Source organism: Coregonus clupeaformis, chromosome 16 (genome assembly GCF_020615455.1).
Source record: "Coregonus clupeaformis isolate EN_2021a chromosome 16, ASM2061545v1, whole genome shotgun sequence".
Lineage (NCBI taxonomy): Eukaryota > Metazoa > Chordata > Actinopteri > Salmoniformes > Salmonidae > Coregonus > Coregonus clupeaformis.
Genome location: NC_059207.1, coordinates 56,997,639 through 57,018,780, shown reverse-complemented (window position 1 = coordinate 57,018,780; position 21,142 = coordinate 56,997,639). Strand labels below are relative to the sequence as shown.

The window sequence follows — 21,142 nt, the reverse complement described above, 5'->3', positions numbered from 1 at the left end:
TAGGGGAATTTGTTCTTAACTGACTTGCCTAGTTAAATAAATAACATTAAAAAATATATATGTTTTGGGCAAATCCAATACAACACATTACTGAGTACCATTCTCCATATTTTCAAGCATAGTGGTGGCTGCATCATGTTATGGCTATTCGTGTAATCGTTAAGGACTGGGGAGTTTTTCAGGATAAAAAGGAAACGTAATGGAGCTAAGCACAGGCAAAATCCTAGCGGAAAACCTGGTTCAGTCTGCTTTCCACCAGACACTGGGAGATTAATTCACCTTTCAGCAGGACAATAACATAAAACACAAGGCCAAATCTACACTGGAGTTGCTTGCCAAAAATAATGTGAATGTTCCTGAGCAGGGCTGTGTCGGTCACTAAATTTCGTCAGCCGGTGATTGTCAAGCAAATAACTGTCGGTCTCTCAGTAATTGACCGTTAATTAACATAAACACATTTAGAATCTCCTGGCTTCCACACATAGCCTACAAGCCACTGATGCAGACCTTTAGAACATCTACATTTAAAAAAGTATAATAAATCCATGTAATATAGCATCCACCTCAGGTCTAAAGAAACGTGATATGAAGAAAATGTAGGGTGTGCGCACATGCGGTTATTCTGTGTTGAGCGGTTAACAAAGAAATAGGTACTCCTATATGCTTAATTTAGAGTTATTCATGTAACTTTAGTTGTTCTACAAACGTTGGGCTATATGTTTTGATGTTTAATACATTGTAAGGCTGCATGATGCAACTCTAATGATGATTTGAAAATAGTCGCTTGAAAGTCATGAGCTCTGCTTTGTTTTTTTGCAAAGGCTGTACACACTTCATCAGTCTCTCATTCACAATTTGACAAGCACTTGATAATGCCTCAAATTTCACAGCCGCATCCCCTTTGTGTGGCCGTAATGCACCCTAAAAAAAACATGCATTTTGCTGCCAGTGGCCGTTGTGCCCTTGGCTTGGAGTGCTGCGTTGTGCCCTTCTCTGAAGCACCTCTCACTCACATGGCTCTCCATCACGTGATCGGGTCTATCTCACAGGCTACAAGTGAAGACAGACGCATCGGGGAGGCAACTGCGCGCATCCTTATCCAATTCTGAGGTGCATATTGAAGATATTGGAAGAACTGTCCACATTTACTTTTCGTCAGCCAACAAGATGAGTAGGCCTAACAAACAGCAAAAGCACTAGCCTATGTCAATCTACTATCCCCCATAGTACAAAAGTTGACCTATTCTGTGCAAGAAATAAATATTCCAAACATAGTCTGGGACAGTTGTGGGATGCGATAGATAGATCCCAAATTATTACAACCACTAGCACCAAAAAATATTTTTTACGCAATGAGGCTGACGCAACAGATCAGTATGTTTAGCTTAAAATTTTGATAAACTATTAGGCTATTTCTTTACATTATAAGCGCAGCAATGCACACACGGCAGTAGGCTATAAGCGTGAATGTTCCATTAGTGGGAAAACACCATTATCAAAAGTGACCGCAAATGCGATTATGCATGTAAGCTTTTATTATGAAGGTGCATTTTTATGGTGAAAATGATCTTCCCAAAACTTGAAACTCACGCGCTGCTTCTGTATGCCAGTTAGGATCTACACCCCTTGTAAAGCGGATGAATGTGCTTAATTTTAAGAAGTTATTTGGCCACTTTAGTTGTGATACAAACCTTATCAAAACATATAGGCCTATGGGCTAGGCTACATGAGGTGTGCGACTATGATTCGAAAAAGTAACCAAAAACAAGGCATTGTTTCTTGCCTTACGCTGGGCATCATTCACAACTGATAATATAGTGATAGGCTAATATTGATTGAATCTAGACTTTACATATACTAAATAATATATGTGTGAAATTTGTTTTATTTAGAATGGACCATTATCATGCACCTGTCTCGAAACAGGGGCAGGGTAAAAAATACATGTAATCTATGCACTTAAATAGCGAATGGAGGACACTTTTCCCGTGATTCATTTTCATGCCAGCCAGGTAGGCTATACTCCTGTTGTAAAGATAAGCAATGTGCTTAATATTAGGAAAGTTGAGAAGTAAATATAGTAGGCCTAGCCTATAGAAAGCTGATGGGATCCTTCTCTTTTTAATAGAGGCCATCACTCTGTTTTCTCACACAATTGCATAGCCTATAGAAATGTTGCACAACATGAGCTCATGGGCTCTCATTAAGTGTTTGATTAGATTTTCGATTAGATTTGCATTGATGTCAGAGTGATTAGAGGGACAATAGAGTGCTGAGGACCAGGCAGTTAGCAAGCTTGATAGGCTACTAATGACCATCAGCAGCATCAGAGCTTGGAGAAGCCTAATTACCGTCACTAAAAGGTCATGTGGAATTTGACTGCCTTCATGACTTGAGACCGCCGGTGTGGTGGTAATATTGTCACCACAACAGCCCTATTCCTGAGTGGCCGAGTTACAGTTTTGACTTAAATCTACTTGAAAATCTATGGCAAGTCCTGAAAATGGTTGCAATGATCAGCAACCAATTTTTTGTATTTTATTTTACCTTTATCCTTAACCTTTATTTAAGTCAGTTAAGAACAAATTCATATTTACAATGACGGCCTACACCGGCCAAACCCGGACGACGCTTGGCCAATTGTGCGCCGCCCTATGGGACTCCCAATCACGGCCGGTTGTGATACAGCCTGGAATCGAACCAGGGGATCTGTAGTGACGCCTCAAGCACTGAGATGCAGTGCCTTAGACCGCTGCGCCACTCGGGAGCCCAATTTGACAGAGCTTGTAGAATTTTGAAAGAATAATGGGCAAATGTTGCACAATCCAGGTGTGGAAAACTATATATATATATATATATATACTGTATATATATATATATGTATACTGAACAAAAATATAAACATAACATGTAAACTGTTGGTCACATATTTCATGAGCTAAAATAAAAGATCCCACAAATGTGGGGATTAAACAGCATGATCATTACACAGGTGCACCTTGTGCTGGCCACTCTAAAATGTGCAGTTTTGTCACACAACACAATGCCACAGATGTCTCAAGTTTTGAGCGAGGGTGCAATTGGCATGCTGACTGCAGGAATGTCCACCAGAGCTGTTGCCAGATCATTTAATATTCATTTCTCTACCATAAGCCGCCTCCAACGTCGTTTTAGAGAATTTGGTAATACGACTAATCGGCCTCACAACCGCAGACCACATGTAACCACGGCAGCCCAGGACCTCCACATCCGGCTTCTTCACCTGCGGGATCGTCTGAGACCAGCCACCCAGACAGCTGATGAAACTGTGGGTTTGCACAACTGAAGAATTTCTGCACAAACTCTCAGAAATCGTCTCATAGAAGTTCATCTGCGTGCTCGTCGTTCTCACCAGGGTCTTGACCTGACTGCAGTTCGGTGTCGAAACTGACTTCAGTGGGCAAATGCTCACCTTCGATGGCCACTGGCACGCTGGAGAAGTGTGCTCTTCACAGATTAATTCATGTTTCAACTGTACCGGGAAGATGGCAGAGAGCGTTTATGGGGTCGTGTGGGCCAGCGGTTTGCTGATGTCAACGTTATGAACATAGTGCCCATGGTGGCGGTGGGGTTATGGTATGGGCAGGCATAAGATACGGACAACGAACACAATTGCATTTTATCGATGGCAATTTGAATGCACAGAGATACCGTGACGAGATCCTGAGGCCCGTTGTCGTGCCATTCATCTGCCGCCATGTTTCAGCATGATAATGCACAGCCCCATGTTGCAAGGATCTGTACACAATTCCTGGAAGCTGAAAATGACCCAGTTCTTCCATGGCCTGCATACTCTCCAGACTCGTCACACATTGAGCATGTTTGGGATACTCTGGATCAACGTGTATGACAGTGTGTTCCAGGGAGAATTGAAAATTCCAAAAACAATTAATTTAGCAGTATTAATTGTGTTATGTTTGAGCAAAAGAACACAGCAAAACTGGATAACATGGCAAAATGCATAGAATTGCAGGAAACTAGCTTTAAAACTGCAAAATGTTATCTCAACTCCATGGCACAATATATAGAATTGCAGGAAATTAGTTTAAGACTGCAACATTTTCTCTCAGCTGCATGGCAAAATTTGTAGAATTGCAGGAAATTGGCTTTTTTCTCTGCAGCGCCAAGAAAGGGGCCTCTAAAATGTTCTTTCAAATGTAGCCGCGCAACGGCCGACCGCACTCATTGCCACGCCTCCTGCCACGCCCCCTGCCACGCCCACCACCCATGCCCTTTTTTGATCCAGAAAGAATCCTGCAATGGTGAATGAAACACAACAAACACATCTTGCTCTTGAATAAATACTTGCATAAACATTTAAAATAGTTAAATGTCTCTAGTGATGGACCATCACCTTCTCAGTTGGCCAAAAATATGTTTCTGATAAAACAACGGCAAAAAGCATAACCCGTTTTCAGTGGTTAATCAGAGATTGGCTGGACATTATTAAAGAGCTTGAAAGGAATTTAAAGCCTCAAATGGTTTGGTAGCATTTATTGTTTTTGCTCTGAAAGGGATAAATCGGAATTAAAGACTGCTGCATTGGGACAGAAGAACGGTCCACAAGAAGTTTAACGCACCCACGCGTAATGTCACTTAACACGCCATAACTTTTGTTACTCTGCTACTCTGTAGTGATGTTGCTCTGCAGGTGCTGGCCAGCTGAGAAAACAGAGACGTTAGCAGGCTTTACTGTACTTTTAGGCAGTAATTTCGTGTGTCGTATGACTGCCAGTGCTCCACTTGGAGATTTTCCTACAGTGTTTCAGTTTGATATACAGTGTATGCACATTCACACAACACAGAGGATGCTAAGCAGATGATATGCCCATATGGTGTAACCTTCCACTCATTTGGCCCAGACCGTCATACTTCACATTAAGTGTGCATTATCAATATGTATGTTTGTCAAAACATATATTTGTATCCAACAAGTTCTCACAGTCTCACGTCAGAATTAGATGTTCATCCATGTTTCTCAAACATCACATTTCGAAGTTGTTCCAAAGGTCACATTTCGAAGTGTTTAAGGTTAGGTTTAGGCATTAACTCCGAATGGTTAAGGTAAGAGTTAAGGTTTGGGATAAGCTTAAAACAAAAATATCAAAAACAACGTTTCCGCATCATCTCCCGACATCCTCAAACATGGATGGACGTCGAATACTGACTTGTATAATGAGTGACCTGGCTGTTGTATCTCCATAGGGACCTCCAGGAGATCTGGGCCCAGCCGGGATACAAGGACCAAAAGGGCCACATGGATTGATGGTAAGAAGAGCTTAGAAAAAATGTGGACATTATGAGCCAGAGTTTTTACCTGACCAGGGAAAACTCTGGGCCGTAGTTGTAACTATAAAGCCCGTTTTTTTCCCTGGTTAGGCCAGGTGAAAAATGATTCTCTGCCTATTGTCACTGCCTTGTCAAACTGCCTGATCAGATATCTACCTATACTTCTACTTTATCACCATTATTTTCTCTCTCTCCAGGGTAATGTTGGTGCCATAGGCCCAGTTGGTATCATCGGCCCCAGTGGTAGTCCAGTATGTACATCATCATATCTCATACCCTCTGATATGCAAAACATGTTAACCCTCTCTCTTATTTGGCAATGATGGAGTGATTTCCCCTCTTTCTTTTCTCTATCTCCATCAGGGACCCCAAGGTGACAAAGGGAGTCGAGGGGAGATGGTGCGTGTCCATATCTTTGATGAATCCTATCCCCTATAGAAGAGGTTGTGTCTGAAATGGCACTCTATTCCCCAAATAGTGGGTACCATTTTGGACACAACCCATGCTTAGCATTGACCACAGGAAGGATAGGGTGCTTAGTATGGAGAGCACTCTACTTAGAGTGCATTTAGCTTCGACACCCAAAGGCCTTTTCATTTCCCTTAGTGCTCCTCTGTTATGGAATAATTTCAGAGTGAGGGATCACTGCCAGGCTGCTGCTTGATGCTGCTTTTGCTTCTCCTGGTAAAGGAGTTTAAATGACGAAATTCATTATATTGATAGGTCAAGACCAGTCCCCAGTTGAAGTATTATTGTCTGTTGTTTCTTTTCACAAACAGGGGGTGCAAGGACCAAGGGGCCCTCCTGGTCCTCGTGGACTGCCTGGGTCCCCAGTAAGTCCTCTGTGTTATTTATGTAACTCTGTGGCAGTGTTATCCTAATTGTATTATTCATTATTTTGTACACTGTACTATGACTGTACCATGCATTAAACCCCTCCTTTCTATTTCCTTTGGTTTCTAGGGTCTCCCTGGTTCTCTGACATTTGTAAGTCTGCTTTACCCTTACGTTAAAGCTTGACTGTCTCAGGAAGGATGAAGAGGATGGGTGAAAGTAGGTGTTCCAGGGTGGTCTTACTGTGTCACTGTGTCTTCTTTTCCAGAGAAAGGAGGCTATTGGAGCTGCTTTCCAAGTCATTATTGATTCCCATACTGCACTGAGGTCAGAGGTGAGTTCTTTGTGAGATGATCCCTTGGGAATTCATCAATGTGGCCAGAGGCTAACTGATCAATGTGGCCAGAGGACAATTGATCAATGTGGCCAGAGGATAATTGTGTGTGTTTATGTTAGTGTGTCAAATGTGGTGCACATCAAACATGGTGCCCGTTATATGGAGTTCGATGTACAAAACTGAAGTAAGCCTCTTACAAATCAATGATTATGGGCTACTGTAGGCTCCCCATATGTTGACTTTGTCTTCATACATTTTAGCACATTATCATGTCTGCCTATACAGTGGCAGTTTGGTTGGTGCTTAGTGTGACCGTTGTCCTCGTTCCATTCTAGAGTTACCATGACATGGACCTGCCCATGTTGGACCATCAGGGTACAGAGATCTTCAAGACCCTCCACTACCTCAGCACACTGATCCAGAGCCTGAAGAACCCGCTAGGCACCCACGACAACCCCGCACGCGTCTGCCGAGACCTCAAGGACTGTGAACAGAGGATGAACGATGGTAAAGAAGTTGGAACTAATGTCGTCTGAATGACAGGAAAAGCTGTGACACTATTTCCACAGAAAAATATAAGGTTCATTTATTCAGTTACTAGGCCCTAGGGCCAATAGTTTAGCCTGCACGTGCCTTTACAAGGAAAAACTCTGGGCTTGTATGTGCTATAACTACGGCCTAAAGAATAAGTCTATACACCTGACGAAGCTAGTGACGCCTCTTCCAAAAGCACTACATCCTTGCCATAGCCCCTCAGCACTTAGCTGTCAATATGTGTCCACTCTGGTGAAATTACACTACTCCTGTATCCAAACTCCCTTTTCACTCAGTTTCTTTTCCATCCCTAAAGGCACTTACTGGATCGACCCAAACCTCGGCTGCTCGGCTGACACAATCGAAGTGACATGTAACTTCAGCAGCGGCGGCCAGACCTGTCTGAAACCCATCACAGTATCCAAGGTCAGCATCAACTTCTATTTCTCTCATTATCTGGCTCAGTTGAATTTCCTGTCTTTTGTGGCTTTTTGACAAGCCCTAACCTTTAACCTCAAATAGGATTTTGGGGGATTTAGTAATCTGGGCACCTAGAACCAGATCTTGCATGCCTGCTGGTGTTTCGTCTGTCACAAGAGACTAGGGATGGAATTGTAACGGTAGTTGATGTTTGTCTCCGTCTGCAGCTGGAGATTGGTGTAGGTCGCATCCAAATGAACTTCCTCCACCTCCTGAGCTCTGAGGCGGTGCAACACGTCACCATCCACTGCCTGAACGTCCCTGTGTGGGCCAACAGCTCCTCCCTGGAGCCCTCTCCCACCGCTGTGAGCTTCAAGGCCTGGAGCGGAGACATGATCCAGGCTGGAGGACTCTTAGAGCCCCACATAGTGAGAGATGACTGCTGGGTATGTTGACCAGTTAAAGATGGTTCTGCAACATTTTGCATAAATGTGCCATTATACCATGTAATAAGGATACTATATTATTACTTATCTAACCAGAATGTAATTACCCAGTTGTACAGTGCCTTCAGAAATTATTCATACCCTTTGACTTATTCCACATTTGGTTGTGTTACCAGCCTGAATTCAAAATATATTTTTCTCACCCATCTACACACAATACCCCATAATGACAAAGTGAAAAAATGTTTTTATCAATTTTTGCAAATGTATTGAAAATATCTAATATATATAAGTATTCACATTCCTGAGTCAATACTTGTAGAATCAGCTTTGGCACCGATTACAGCTGTGAGTTTTCTGGGTAAGTCTCTAAGAGCTTTCCACACCTGGATTGTGCCACATTTGCCCATTATTATTTCCAAATTCTTTAAACTCTATCAAATTGGTTGTTGATCATTATTAGAAACCCATTTTCAGGTCTTCAAGTAGATTGTAGTCAAAACTGTAACTCGGCCACTCAGGAACATTCACTGTCTTCTAAGCAACTCCAGTGTAGATTTGGCCTTGTGTTTTAGGTTATTGTCCTGCTGAAAGGTGAATTCATCTCTCAGTGTCTGGTGGAAAGCAGACTGAACCAGGTTTTCCTCTAGGATTTTGCCTGTGCTTAGCTCTATTCCGTTTATTTATTTTTCTGAAAAACTCCCCAGTCCTTAACGATTACAAGCGTACCCGTAACATGATACAGCCATCACTATGCTTGAAAATATGGAGAGTGGTACTCAATAATGTGTTGTATTGGACATGCTCAAAACATAACACTTTGTATTCAGGACAAAAAGTTAATTGCTTTGCCATATTTTTTACAGTATTACTTTAGTGCCTTGTTGCAAACAGGATGTATGTTTTGGAATATTTGTATTCTGTCAGGCTTCCTTCTTTTCACTCTGTCAATTACATTAGTATTGTGGAGTAACTACAATGTTGTTGATCCATCCTCAGTTTTCTCCTATCACAGCCATTAAACTTGATAACTGTTTAAAGTCACCATTGGCCTCATAGTGAAATCCCTGAGTGGTTTCCTTCCTCTCCGGCAACGGAGTTAGGAAGGACGCCTGTATCATTTCTGTGACTGGATGTATTGATACACCATCCAAAATTTAATGAATAACTTCACCGCGCTCAAAGGGATATTCAATGTCTGTTTTTTTTCCTTCTTTCTGAGGCATTGGAAAACCTCTGTGGTCTTTGTGGTTGAATCTGTGTTTGAAATTCACTGCTCGAATGAGGGACCTTACAGATAATTCTGTGTGTGAGGTACAGAGATGAGGTAGTCATTCAAAAATCATGTTAAACACTATTATTGCACACAGAGTGAGTCTGTACATACTAATTAATGTGACTTGTTAAGCACTTATTGACTCAAGACATTTCAGCTTTTCATTTTTTATTAATTTGTAAAAATGTCAAAAAACATAATTTCACTTTGACATTATGGGGTATTGTGTGTAGGCCAGTGACAAAACTCTGAATTAAATCCATTTTAAATTCAGGCTGTAACAACACAATTCAGAAAAAGTCAAGGGGTGCGACTGTGAATACATTCTGAAGGCACTGTATATCATATCAATCTGCAAATAGTGCAAAGCATGACGAAATACTGTTCAGTCTCTGCATTTTATGTTATGCACTCCGTGCTCCAATATTCAAACTGTTTTGTTCTCTTATTTCCACATCTCACAAAGATTTTCTAACCAGCTGAACTTGCTTGTCTTTCAGATCAAAGATGGCCGCTGGCACCAGACCCATTTCATCTTCCAGACCCAGGACCCCAACTTACTCCCTATCCTGGACGTGTATAACCTACCAGCCACAGAGCCTGGCTCGCACTACCACCTAGAGGTGGGCCCTGTGTGCTTCTTATAGAGGCCTGTTGTTATAGAAACCCAAAATACAGTACATACACAGCCTCCTCATAGGAGTGACTTAAGGGGGGATGGCGGAGGTTAGGAGGGGCTCCCTGTCCCCATATACTGGGGCCCATCAGAAGATGCAGGGCAGGTCAGGTCCCTTACCCTCCAGCATATGCTCGGACTGCAGAAACATAAAGGAGGCGCCATTGAGGGACGGACCAGGAGAAACTGCAGAGATACTGGGGCGTCTCGCACTATAGTTCCTACCGCCTGCCCGAGGAGAAGATATTAAGCTTTGGCTTCTTTCAGGGACTTGTTTTACTGTTGCACGGCACGAGCCCTGAATGCCAGAGTGAGAGAGAAAAATAATATGACAATCTCTCTTCTGACATCATCACACTTGGACAACGTTTTTTTTAACTTATTCCTTTTCATGGTCTGAACTCAACATGTAATGAAAGATGTGTAAAGTGATAGGAAACGATTATACATGTATTAGCATATTATGCAGTACATCTTGTCTTTTTAAAATGTCATACATACACATATATTATTTATACATGTTATATGTATATCTTAATATAAAAGTGCAATATATATATCTCGTTCTGCAGTTTTTCAAAGCAATTCAGGTTTACAGTGATCTCAAAACATTGGATATAATATTATCATAACATTCAGGTGTAGGCATAGTTCCTAGCATACATCCACAGGTGTATGCTTCCCATCCATCTTCTCCTGCCTAGTCTGCAGATGAGGTATGAATCTACTTGTGACTAGGTGCAGACGAAATGCCCACCAGTCATGAAAAACTAGTGAATTGAAGCTTGAGGTAAGAGAGTGGATCCAGAAGTGTCAGATAGTCTGCCTACCTCCCATCTCTCAACTAGCTTCGGTGCTTTCAAATAAAAAAGAAACAGAGATGATGATACCTGATACCTTCAGCTAAAATAATTAACTGACTCCTGTGGTGGGTCTTGTTTAATCCTGACAGAATATATCTACATGCCTTTTATACTTCAAAAGGGAATATTTTTTTATACATTATGAATGCAAAGAAGAAGAAAAATTATTACATTCACTTTTCAAGCTAGCAAAACAGCGTTTTCCCCCTGCATCATTATTTTACCCCCTTTCTACGAGTCTGAAGCTATTATGGAAGATGTAGGTCTTATTTTTACGATTTGTTGAAAATGTATAAATGTGTATAATTATGCAAAGCTTTGTTTTATACAGTGGATCCCAACATGCTAATTTATGTTATTTAATGTCCATGGGTTTTGCGACTATCTGTCATCTATTACACTTCCTATCATCAGCAGAGCATTTTTTTTATTTTGTATACATTTGGGGATTCATGGATTTCGTTTTATATTTGTTTGTTTTAAAAAATCAAAACTGTACTGTATTTGGACCGTTTTCAATGCTTTTACACCTTACTGTTTTACACCTTATTGTTGACCATGTTTGTGATACTCTACAGGCCAACCAACCATAAACTCAGAATACCTCTCATATCACACAACTCAAAAGAGCCCTACATTTGCATTTCTTTCATTACTATAAGCATAACACATTTACTGAGTGAAACAGCAGATTTATGTTTAGGGGAAGGGATAGATGTTATTAGTGGTTATAATGTTCATTCATTCATCTTTGCAGGTCCTCTGTCTGTCAGCTTCATAATATTGCAGCTTCTAGTTTTCAACACTTTCATTTTCTTCAACATTCAGGTGTTCAATAAATATTTGAAACCCAAGAAGATCAATGTGTTTCAATCGAGTCATTCTCTCATATAAGGTAATCATCAATCAACTTAAATTGTCAGCTACAAAGACACCTTTAGCGGAGTTAGTTTTCAATAAAATATTGAATTCATTATTATCATAGTGCATACTCTGAGGCTTTACATTTTTGTATAGCTAATGTATTATTGCAACTGAAATATGAAAGGTTTTTCCTTTTGAAGTGTCAAGTCTTACACTTCACATATTTACCACATGAGGGCACTCATGTCCCATTTTGAAACCCAATCTCCCATCTAAGCGTACAGTCATCTAGATGAACGCAGAAGAACTAAAGGATCTTGACATTATTTATATTTTATAGCCCTAGACTAGGCCATACTCTACAGTTCATTATATTCTGTCTGTCTAGACTTGATAGATAAAAATAAATAAAAATAAAAAATGACACAAACCAAGTGAGACAGTTCAGGTTTGTATTGGCTGCCAGTCACTGATGACGTCACAGGATATTATCTTGGACACATGGCGTGGCGGCCACCGTCCACGGGTAGGTTGACCCCGGTAATGAAAGTGGCAGCGTCTGACGCGAGGAAGGCTATGGCATGGGCCACCTCCTCCACCTCACCTGGTCTCCCCAGGGCATGGGTCTGCTTACACTTCTCAAGGAACTGAAGAGGGGAGGAGAGAGGAAAATGAAGAGAAAGAGAGATGGGGTAGAAGGAGACAGTAAGTGAGTGAGTGATTGAGTTGAGTGAGACAGAGAAATAGAAAACGATTGCATTATAGCTAGGTGACTGACAAAATTCTGTCATATAGTAAGCCATGTGCTCTCTAAACATTGAAATTCTACAGTATACATACACTTTGGAACCCCAACCAGTGAACACAACCTTGTAAAACATGATGTGTGAGGTCCCTCTGTATAACATAGTAGGTTACCTGAGCATACTGTTCCTCATCCAGCCCTGCTCTCCTGTGGACATCTGTTATGATCACACCAGGACTGGAGGGGGAAAGACAACAGAGAGGGAGATCAATATGTTGTAATAACTACATAATACGTAATAATTAGGTAGCAAAACATAGACTTCACATACCAGACAGAGTTCACTCGCACTTGCTTCGACGCTAGCTCTGGAAGAAATATGAGTCGTATGAGTACCTCCTGTATTTTCCCCCGGCATAATAATACATATTACAGAAAGTAGAATGAAAAGTGAAAAACAAATTGTTCTTACCAAGTGCTATGCATCTTGTGAATTGGTCAATAGCGGACTTGGACATACAATAGGCAAGGACACCTGGGAACTAGAAAAAAATGTTGTGTGCATCAGAAATCATACTGGAATAGACTGTCGCAGGTGGGATCTGAAGCTCAGTCTCCAACGTCTTAACCATTAGGCTAAGAGTACATTTCCATCTTGGGCAGAAGGTGACACTAATTATTAATTTTTTGTCAAAGGCAGGGCTACCTCATCAAGAGAATGAGTCCGACTCACCTCCGCTACAACAGACTGATAAAGCAACACACAGACGATGGTCTGGTAATACTTACTGATCGTTGCCCGTTGACGCTGGACACATTGACGATAGAACCCTTAGTCTTGATGAGGTGGGGCACACACAGCTGAGTCAGATGGTACACTGATCTGTGGAATAACAAAAGGTTCAGAAAGAAAAGGGGGGAACAGTCCAAGTAGAGATGTTAGTGTCTGAAACATACCGACATGATCTTCTAGTACATGATTTTGCATAACAATGCACTGCAATGAATAAATACAGAACATGGATAGTTTGTGGTGCCCTAGATATGTCATTCAAGGCCCTACATTACAGTCTATCATGAAGTCTATTCCTCAGGGTATTACAGGTCTGCTAATCCTACCTGACGTTGACGTTCATGACCTTGTCATACTGAGCCAGGTCACCTGTCTCAATGCTGCCCATGGCCAGGATGCCAGCGCTGTTGATCAGCACATCCAGCCGGCCAAAGTGGGCAATGGTCAGTTCCACGGTCTTCTTTACAGTGTCCTCGTTAGTCAGGTCCCCTGGTACAAGCAAGGGCTGGTGGGCAGCAATGGACAGAGCATGTTACTCATTCATCACTTTTGTTACAGTGGTGTTGTCATAATACAGCTATTGCAATTAGGAGCGTTCGATATAGCACGCCACGGGCACTAGTGGGCGGATTTTGCACATTTTCATTTAATCCATTCCATTATACTGACAACCCACACACCTATGCAGCAGGACTGAATGTAGAACGTTATAGCTAGCTACTTTGTAACAAGCACAACACCATGTCAGCGTAAACGACCTGTTACATTGTATCAACATGACAATGACATGAATTGCACACTGGACTGTACCTCGGCAGCACCCAGGTCCGTGCACTGTTTGGCTATGTTGGTGAGGTTTTCCACGTCGCGCCCGTTCAATGCGAGTAAGGCACCAAGTTTAGCGAACATGATGCTTGTCCCTGCCCCGATGCCCGAGCTGGCACCTGTGATCAGAGTCACTTTGCCTTTCAAAGATGATACCTAAAGAGACAAAAATCAATGTAAACAAAAACATTAACGTCCAGTGAAGCTACCATCTGGATCTGCTGCTTGCGAGAGTTTACAACAGATTTTAGCAGACAGATAAGGCAATAGGCATCGTTTGACAATGTGCTAATCCAACATGAGCATGCACAAATCATTCGGACTCACCTTAAATACTTCCTCTGAAGCCATAACTGCTTTTAAATGACCACAATTAGGTTTAAATCAGTGAAATCTGTCAAATTCACTCGTGGCAGTGCTCAGCAACTCTGTCCCACGGTATTTACGCAAGTTTCTGACGTCATCAAAATGAGACCAGAAATGGCAGAATGTAGTTTTCTTTATGGATTTCACAAACCAAGGAGAGTCAAGTTTATCATCATGATGTACAAATTAAAATACACACTTTATTACAAATATTTTATTTGGTACAAAATGTAAAACACAATAATATATCAAACAAAAATAATATTATTGGAGAAACAAATCTGCAAGCATTGAATTACAGAATTTGTTTAGAATCATAGCATGTGTGTTGGCCCAATATTAGACCTCTAGCACAAAACATAGACGCTAAAAACTGGTTTTCATAGTTTCTTGTTCATTCTCCAATCAGAACGGTCTACCGATTATGGATGTAGCTTCAGACGTGGGATATATACGATTTGATTTATTTGACCATTAAAAAATATATAATACAACAACACATGTGGATACAATGCATTTAAAAATCATAGAGGATAACAAAAAAACTTTTTTTCCATTGCAGTCCTCTTGTAAACAGAATATATTATAAAAAAATGAACAATAAATGAAAGATGGAAAACAAATGGTGTTGAGGCAGTTCGGAAAAGTCAGTATGGCTTGAGCAGAGGGTGCATCGATGGTACAGTACAGCCAATGAGAAAGTCAGTCTGTCAGACAAGCCAGGAGCTCTTTATCAGGGCCATCAGGGCCCATCGCTTTGTCAGACTGCAGTAAAGCGACAGAAAATCAACCACACATCAGCAGTGGTCAGGAAAAGTCCCTCTGCCTCTCTGACATCTCAGACACCCCAGACTCCACCTTCCAACCCGCAGGTGAAACAAAATAGCCTGAGCTGCTGCTGCATTATTTAAATGCAAACTTTAGCCATTCAGCTAGCTAGCTAGCCAAGGCAAACGGATTTAACACCAAAGTCCTGTAACTTTGACATTGAAGACCACCATATTTATGTGATCAAAACAGAGATTTATCAACAACAAAAAAGTTCATTTAAAAATATAACAAAAAACACTTACAAATTATTAAATATTTACAAAATATAAAGGAGCACTCTGCCTAAGCGACCTCACAGCGTTATGGCAGATAGTGTTGGGACATGCTGCTAGCAGGTACAGTCATTGGATCATGAGTTTTAACAAAGTCTTAAACGCATTCGCTATGGAATGGCCGTAGACCTCAACTTATTAATTAATCAGAGGTCTAATATTGGGCTATGTGTGTGTACCAGTGGTGGTCGGTGCCGTTTAAGATGAGGGAGGATGATACATTTTTTTAGGAGCATGGCCTCTATTACAGCATATTGGATGACTGTCATTCATATTCCATTCACCCAGCTCAATGTAACATCGATAGCTTTAGGCTACTACATGATACTCAACATTTCCCTATTTCATCATGAGGTTGCTACAACCTAACCTATGAATGTCAAGGTAACAGACAGTGACACATTCAATACACACTCTTGCCTGCATCTAGCTGATCTAGGATGTAATCATTAGTCCAACAGTTGCAAACGAGAGTTTCTATTAGACAAATTCAGGCATGTTTATCCCCATTTGGTTCCGTTTGCTTCCGATTAAGAAATGTTTTTCAACCGAATCGGTGGAATGAATATGCCCCTGAGCACATGCAAACACAGTTTACTTTCATAGCAGCCACATACAAACATCATGATCCCTTTGATCGTTGTATAATTAGTTATCGCATCTACACGCTCTCCTCCTCTCACCTTGTCCCTTTGCTTGTGGACTTCAGTGCACAACACATCAGCTGTCTGTGACCAAGCCAAACCTTCATATCATAACCGCTAACCACTACACACAGCCTACATCGTTGTCACCATATTAGCTAACGTCATAATCAACATAGCTACTAGAACTAACATGTTAGTAAACCCGCTACATTCAATACAACTCAGATTTGGCTTGGAAACACGATAACGTTTCAAAAGAAGGCAAATAATTAGAAGGAAACCTTTTGTCATGATTGTGATGTTACCAGATTGACTTTAGATGCAGTATGACTTTAGCCAGCTAACTAAGATTGAGGGGACCACCATATGTTAGCTAGCTAACATTAGCATTGCTAGCTATTTTTGACAAACTTTAATAGTAACAGTAATGGCAACATTGCCATCTCTCTAAAGTAAATTTGACAACATCATAATATGGCGTACTTTAGCAATGCCATCGTATTTCCATGCCACTCTAAATGTGTGTAATTTAGACAAAATAGACACATTAGCCTCCAAGGTGCAAACCATGTCTAGGGCACAAATAAATATTAGATGCAGCTATGGTGGTACTAACTAACTCATGTCTAACTACAACCATGTACTAACTAACAGCAACACACTCAAACCAACCCAGGGCCATAGCAAAACATTTGTCACAGTTGGTTGCATAGTGTAACGGCGTCACCGGCCTGAATCGAATCCAATCTGGAGTCAGTCAGTCTACATTTGTAAAGCATAGAATTAGCTTCCAAACGTTATTTCTCGAGTTACAGTATATAATTAAGGGATGATGACAATCGTTGAACCTGTTTTTCTGTTAGACAAAGTGCACAGTTGGGTGTCAGACTGAACCCCTTGTCATGAACGGGTGCCGGGACCTACCAGAAGGAGCAAAGGTGGGTATGATAACATGTCCAGCAATGTGATTGCAATGGTTTAGCAACCTCCAAAAATAATTTCATTCACTGTTCACTTGCTATTTTCACAGCTTGTCAGGCAAGACCTCAGAATAAAAGTGTGTAATGCGACACAAGTACCTCCGTTGTTGTCAGTCTCCCTTGACTCCTATGAAAAGGACATGCCATCATGAAGCCTCTGATAGTGAACCGAGTTACTGCCCTGATGACACAGACAGCTTCATCAACAAAGACAGCTTATGTGTGTTATGTGAAATGTGAAAAGTTGTATTAAAAAAGACCCAACTTGATAAACTATCAAGTTGCTGTGAGCATTCCTATGAATGGAACAGTCAGCCACATGTTGGCAAGTATCCGGCCAGCAACCTTCCCCTGTCAGTGGCAACAGCTTTCACAGGCTCATAATTTGTACAAATACAGAAGGTAACCCACTTCATTACTTTGAAACATTTGATAACCCCATTTTGAAACATAATATATGTAAACACATTATTTGTTGCTTATTTTCTACTTCTTAGATGCATATAATGTCCAGTGCATAACCTAGCCTGTTGGAACATAGCAGCGTAGATCAGCTCCTGGCCCCTCATCAAAGATACTGGTCGGTCACACACAAATATACACATACACACTGAATACATTATCAATGGTGGTTATGATTAGCCTGGTGGAACCAGCCTGTTCGCTGTGTTCAACGTTCTATTTCACTTTACATTTTATGATATCTGAAGTCAAATAGAAAAGTGAACGTAGCGATCAGGTTGGTTCCACCAGGATAATCATAACCACCATTGATAATGTATTCAGTGCTCTATGTGTGAATGTATTTGTGTGTGACTGACCAGTATCTTTGATGAGGGGCCAGGAGCTGATCTACGCTGCCATGCCCATTAATGGGGCTCTGGCAAAAATCTCACGTCCAACCTCACCTCTTGCCTGCTTACTAACGGTCATCGATGGGGAGAACATAATTAGGTAGGTTTAGTCTGACATGTTCAAACTTCAACATAGTACATGTTTGTGTGTCAGATATCACCTATCCTTAACTGCCATTGGTAATAGAACAGTGACTGTGTGTATGTGTTCACAGATGCATGAGACGCAGAGAGACCTGGCCCTCAACACATCCACAATGAGATGATTACTAATAATACAGCACAGCACTAATGTCCAGTAATAGCAACACCCTTTTCATTCCATGTGTCACTGATGAACTCTGCCTCAACTCTGCCTATTTCTGCAGATGGACTGGAGATGCTTTTGCCAGATGGCAGCCTCAGTCATTTGATGGGGAGACCATAATTGGGTAGGTTTTATCTGACCTGTTCAAACTTCAACATAGTACATGTTTGTGTGTCAGATATTACCTATCCTAAATGCCATTGGGAATAGAACAGTGACTATGTGTGTATGTGTTCACAGAAACATGTATGGAGGCAGCACATGGAGACTTGCAAGATGATGTGACGGGCTTGATACTGATGTCTCTGAATGGAGAGAGACCTGGCACTCTGCATACACATTTTACTAGACACAACCCTTACTTGTATTGTCTTTTTTATTATTCAATTGAATGGTATCAGTCAATATGGGGAAGGAGAAACACTGTGGATTTCCAGGATCAGGAAACTCCTGTTGTATACAGGACACCACAGAGGAATGTATGACCACTCTGACATGTTTGCCAAGGTAGCTACATTACCACCAGACAAAATGCTGATAGGCACAGTATCTGTATCGGCTGGGAATGACAAGGAAAGATGAAAGGTGCACATTGTTATATTAGCTGAACCCTGCTTCTATGGTATTATGTACAGGGTTGGTTATTCTACATGGACCTGTTACTACATTTGAAAGTTATCAAAACACTTACTTTAGAATATCTACATAAATTCAGCAATTGCATTTTTCGCATATTACTCTGTGCTTCTACATCTGCATTGCTTGCTGTTTGGGTTTTTAGGCTGGGTTTCTTTATAAGCACTTTGTGACATCTGCTCGTGTAAAAAGGGCTTTATAAATTAATTATTCAAAGGTAATTTGCTGTCATTTGATTACTGTTTTGTTTCATATTGTGTTTGATTGTTGTGTTGCTGTGTTCAGGTCACCCCTGTGAATGAGACCCTGGTCTCAATGGGTTTTCCCTGAATAAATAAAGAATACATAAATAACAAAAAGCTCACCATACATCTGCCTGTAATTATTGAACTCAACCTGCAGGAGATTTGTTTGTTGTGATTGAGTGGGGGGAAACAGCTGCAGAGAAAGTTCTGACAGATGGGTGTGTCTTGGTGGTGGCAAGGACACACCCAAAAAACACCCACATCAAACCACACCCCAAGCCAACTCACGTTTGGTTTCTGTCATGGCCGCCAGCATTTCCTGAGGAGCAAGATAAAAAACGAGCCAAATCAGCGGGTGCGGTTCCCCTTTAAAAAAAACTCAAAATAACCTATAATTTCCATTCTGAACGCGTTAATAAAACCTCCCAGGAAAACTTTCAAGGAACCAGAGTAAAACGTTCTCAGAACCTCCTTGCAACCTAAAAATAAACATTCCTAGAACAGGCAAAATTTTCACTTCTGTTACCAGTCAGGAAATGTATGGCTTCGTTCCCACCACCAGTGTGAAACCAAAAACATACATTCCCACAACTTCCAAGGACAGCTACTCCAAGTATCAGCACGCTTTTTCAATTTGCTTGTAGTCTTGTTTTCTCCATACATTTTCCCTGACACCCAAAAGTTCTCGTTATATTTTGAATGCTTAGCAGGACAGAAAAATGATCCAATTCACGCACTTACAGTGGGGGAAAAAAGTATTTAGTCAGCCACCAATTGTGCAAGTTCTCCCACTTAAAAAGATGAGAGAGGCCTGTAATTTTCATCATAGGTACACGTCAACTATGACAGACAAATTGAGAAAATAATTTCCAGAAAATCACATTATAGGATTTTTAATGAATTTATTTGCAAATTATGGTGGAAAATAAGTATTTGGTCACCTACAAACAAGCAAGATTTCTGGCTCTCACAGACCTGTAACTTCTTCTTTAAGAGGCTCCTCTGTCCTCCACTCGTTACCTGTATTAATGTCACCTGTTTGAACTTGTTATCAGTATAAAAGACACCTGTCCACAACCTCAAACAGTCACACTCCAAACTCCACTATGGCCAAGACCAAAGGGCTGTCAAAGGACACCAGAAACAAAATTGTAGACCTGCACCAGGCTGGGAAGACTGAATCTGCAATAGGTAAGCAGCTTGGTTTGAAGAAATCAACTGTGGGAGCAATTATTAGGAAATGGAAGACATACAAGACCACTGATAATCTCCCTCGATCTGGGGCTCCACGCAAGATCTCACCCCGTGGGGTCAAAATGATCACAAGAACGGTGAGCAAAAATCCCAGAACCACACGAGGGGACCTAGTGAATGACCTGCAGAGAGCTGGGACCAAAGTAACAAAGCCTACCATCAGTAACACACTACGCCGCCAGGGACTCAAATCCTGCAGTGCGAGACGTGTCCCCCTGCTTACGCCAGTACATGTCCAGGCCCGTCTGAAGTTTGCTAGAGTGCATTTGGATGATCCAGAAGAGGATTGGGACAATGTCATATGGTCAGATGAAACCAAAATAGAACTTTTTGGTAAAAACTCAACTCATCGTGTTTGGAGGACAAAGAATGCTGAGTTGCATCCAAAGAACACCATACCTACTGTGAAGCATGGGGGTGGAAACATCATGCTTTGGGGCTGTTTTTCTGCAAAGGGACCAGGATGACTGATCTGTGTAAAGGAAAGAATGAATGGGGCCATGTATCGTGAGATTTTGAGTGAAAACCTCCTTCCATCAGCAAGGGCATTGAAGATGAAACGTGGCTGGGTCTTTCAGCATGACAATGATCCCAAACACACCACCCGGGCAACGAAGGAGTGGCTTCGTAAAAAGCATTTCAAGGTCCTGGAGTGGCCTAGCCAGTCTCCAGATCTCAACTCCATAGAAAGTCTTTGGAGGGAGTTGAAAGTCTGTGTTGCCCAGCGACAGCCCCAAAACATCACTGCTCTAGAGGAGATCTGCATGGAGGAATGGGCCAAAATACCAGCAACAGTGTGTGAAAACCTT

General features: G+C 41.4%; 2 protein-coding genes across 2 annotated transcripts in view; one reads left to right on the top strand and one right to left on the bottom strand.

The window, feature by feature from the left end:
* LOC121585202 (collagen alpha-1(XXVII) chain B) overlaps nucleotides 1-11,577 on the top strand; it is a 164,561-nt gene extending 152,984 nt beyond the window's left edge. Inside the window, exons 51-60 of the mRNA XM_041901636.2 lie at nucleotides 5,245-5,307; nucleotides 5,526-5,579; nucleotides 5,692-5,727; nucleotides 6,108-6,161; nucleotides 6,292-6,315; nucleotides 6,431-6,496; nucleotides 6,835-7,006; nucleotides 7,350-7,459; nucleotides 7,681-7,899; nucleotides 9,676-11,577. Of these exons, the coding sequence (XP_041757570.2) occupies nucleotides 5,245-5,307; nucleotides 5,526-5,579; nucleotides 5,692-5,727; nucleotides 6,108-6,161; nucleotides 6,292-6,315; nucleotides 6,431-6,496; nucleotides 6,835-7,006; nucleotides 7,350-7,459; nucleotides 7,681-7,899; nucleotides 9,676-9,822 (945 nt within the window). The 3' untranslated portion in view covers nucleotides 9,823-11,577. The remainder of the gene's footprint in view (nucleotides 1-5,244; nucleotides 5,308-5,525; nucleotides 5,580-5,691; nucleotides 5,728-6,107; nucleotides 6,162-6,291; nucleotides 6,316-6,430; nucleotides 6,497-6,834; nucleotides 7,007-7,349; nucleotides 7,460-7,680; nucleotides 7,900-9,675) is intronic.
* A 439-nt stretch (nucleotides 11,578-12,016) lies between these two features.
* Nucleotides 12,017-14,392, bottom strand: LOC121585203 (3-oxoacyl-[acyl-carrier-protein] reductase FabG). The gene is made up of 8 exons (XM_041901637.1): nucleotides 14,269-14,392; nucleotides 13,927-14,097; nucleotides 13,443-13,621; nucleotides 13,113-13,206; nucleotides 12,796-12,865; nucleotides 12,655-12,691; nucleotides 12,497-12,560; nucleotides 12,017-12,225 (listed from the first exon to the last, which is right to left on the bottom strand). The coding sequence occupies exons 1-8, from the start codon at nucleotides 14,290-14,292 to the stop codon at nucleotides 12,067-12,069; spliced, it is 798 nt and encodes a 265-aa protein (XP_041757571.1). The 5' UTR covers nucleotides 14,293-14,392; the 3' UTR covers nucleotides 12,017-12,066.
* Between the last annotated feature and the right edge of the window lie 6,750 nt (nucleotides 14,393-21,142).

Coding starts and splice junctions, on each gene's coding strand:
- LOC121585203 (XM_041901637.1), bottom strand. CDS start 14,292: ATGGCTTCAGAGGAAGTATTTAAG. Junction 12,866..13,112: donor GCGTCAACGGGCAACGATCA/GTAAGTATTACC, acceptor ATTTTTTTCTAG/TTCCCAGGTGTCCTTGCCTA. Junction 12,561..12,654: donor GTGCGAGTGAACTCTGTCTG/GTATGTGAAGTC, acceptor TTCCCCCTCCAG/TCCTGGTGTGATCATAACAG.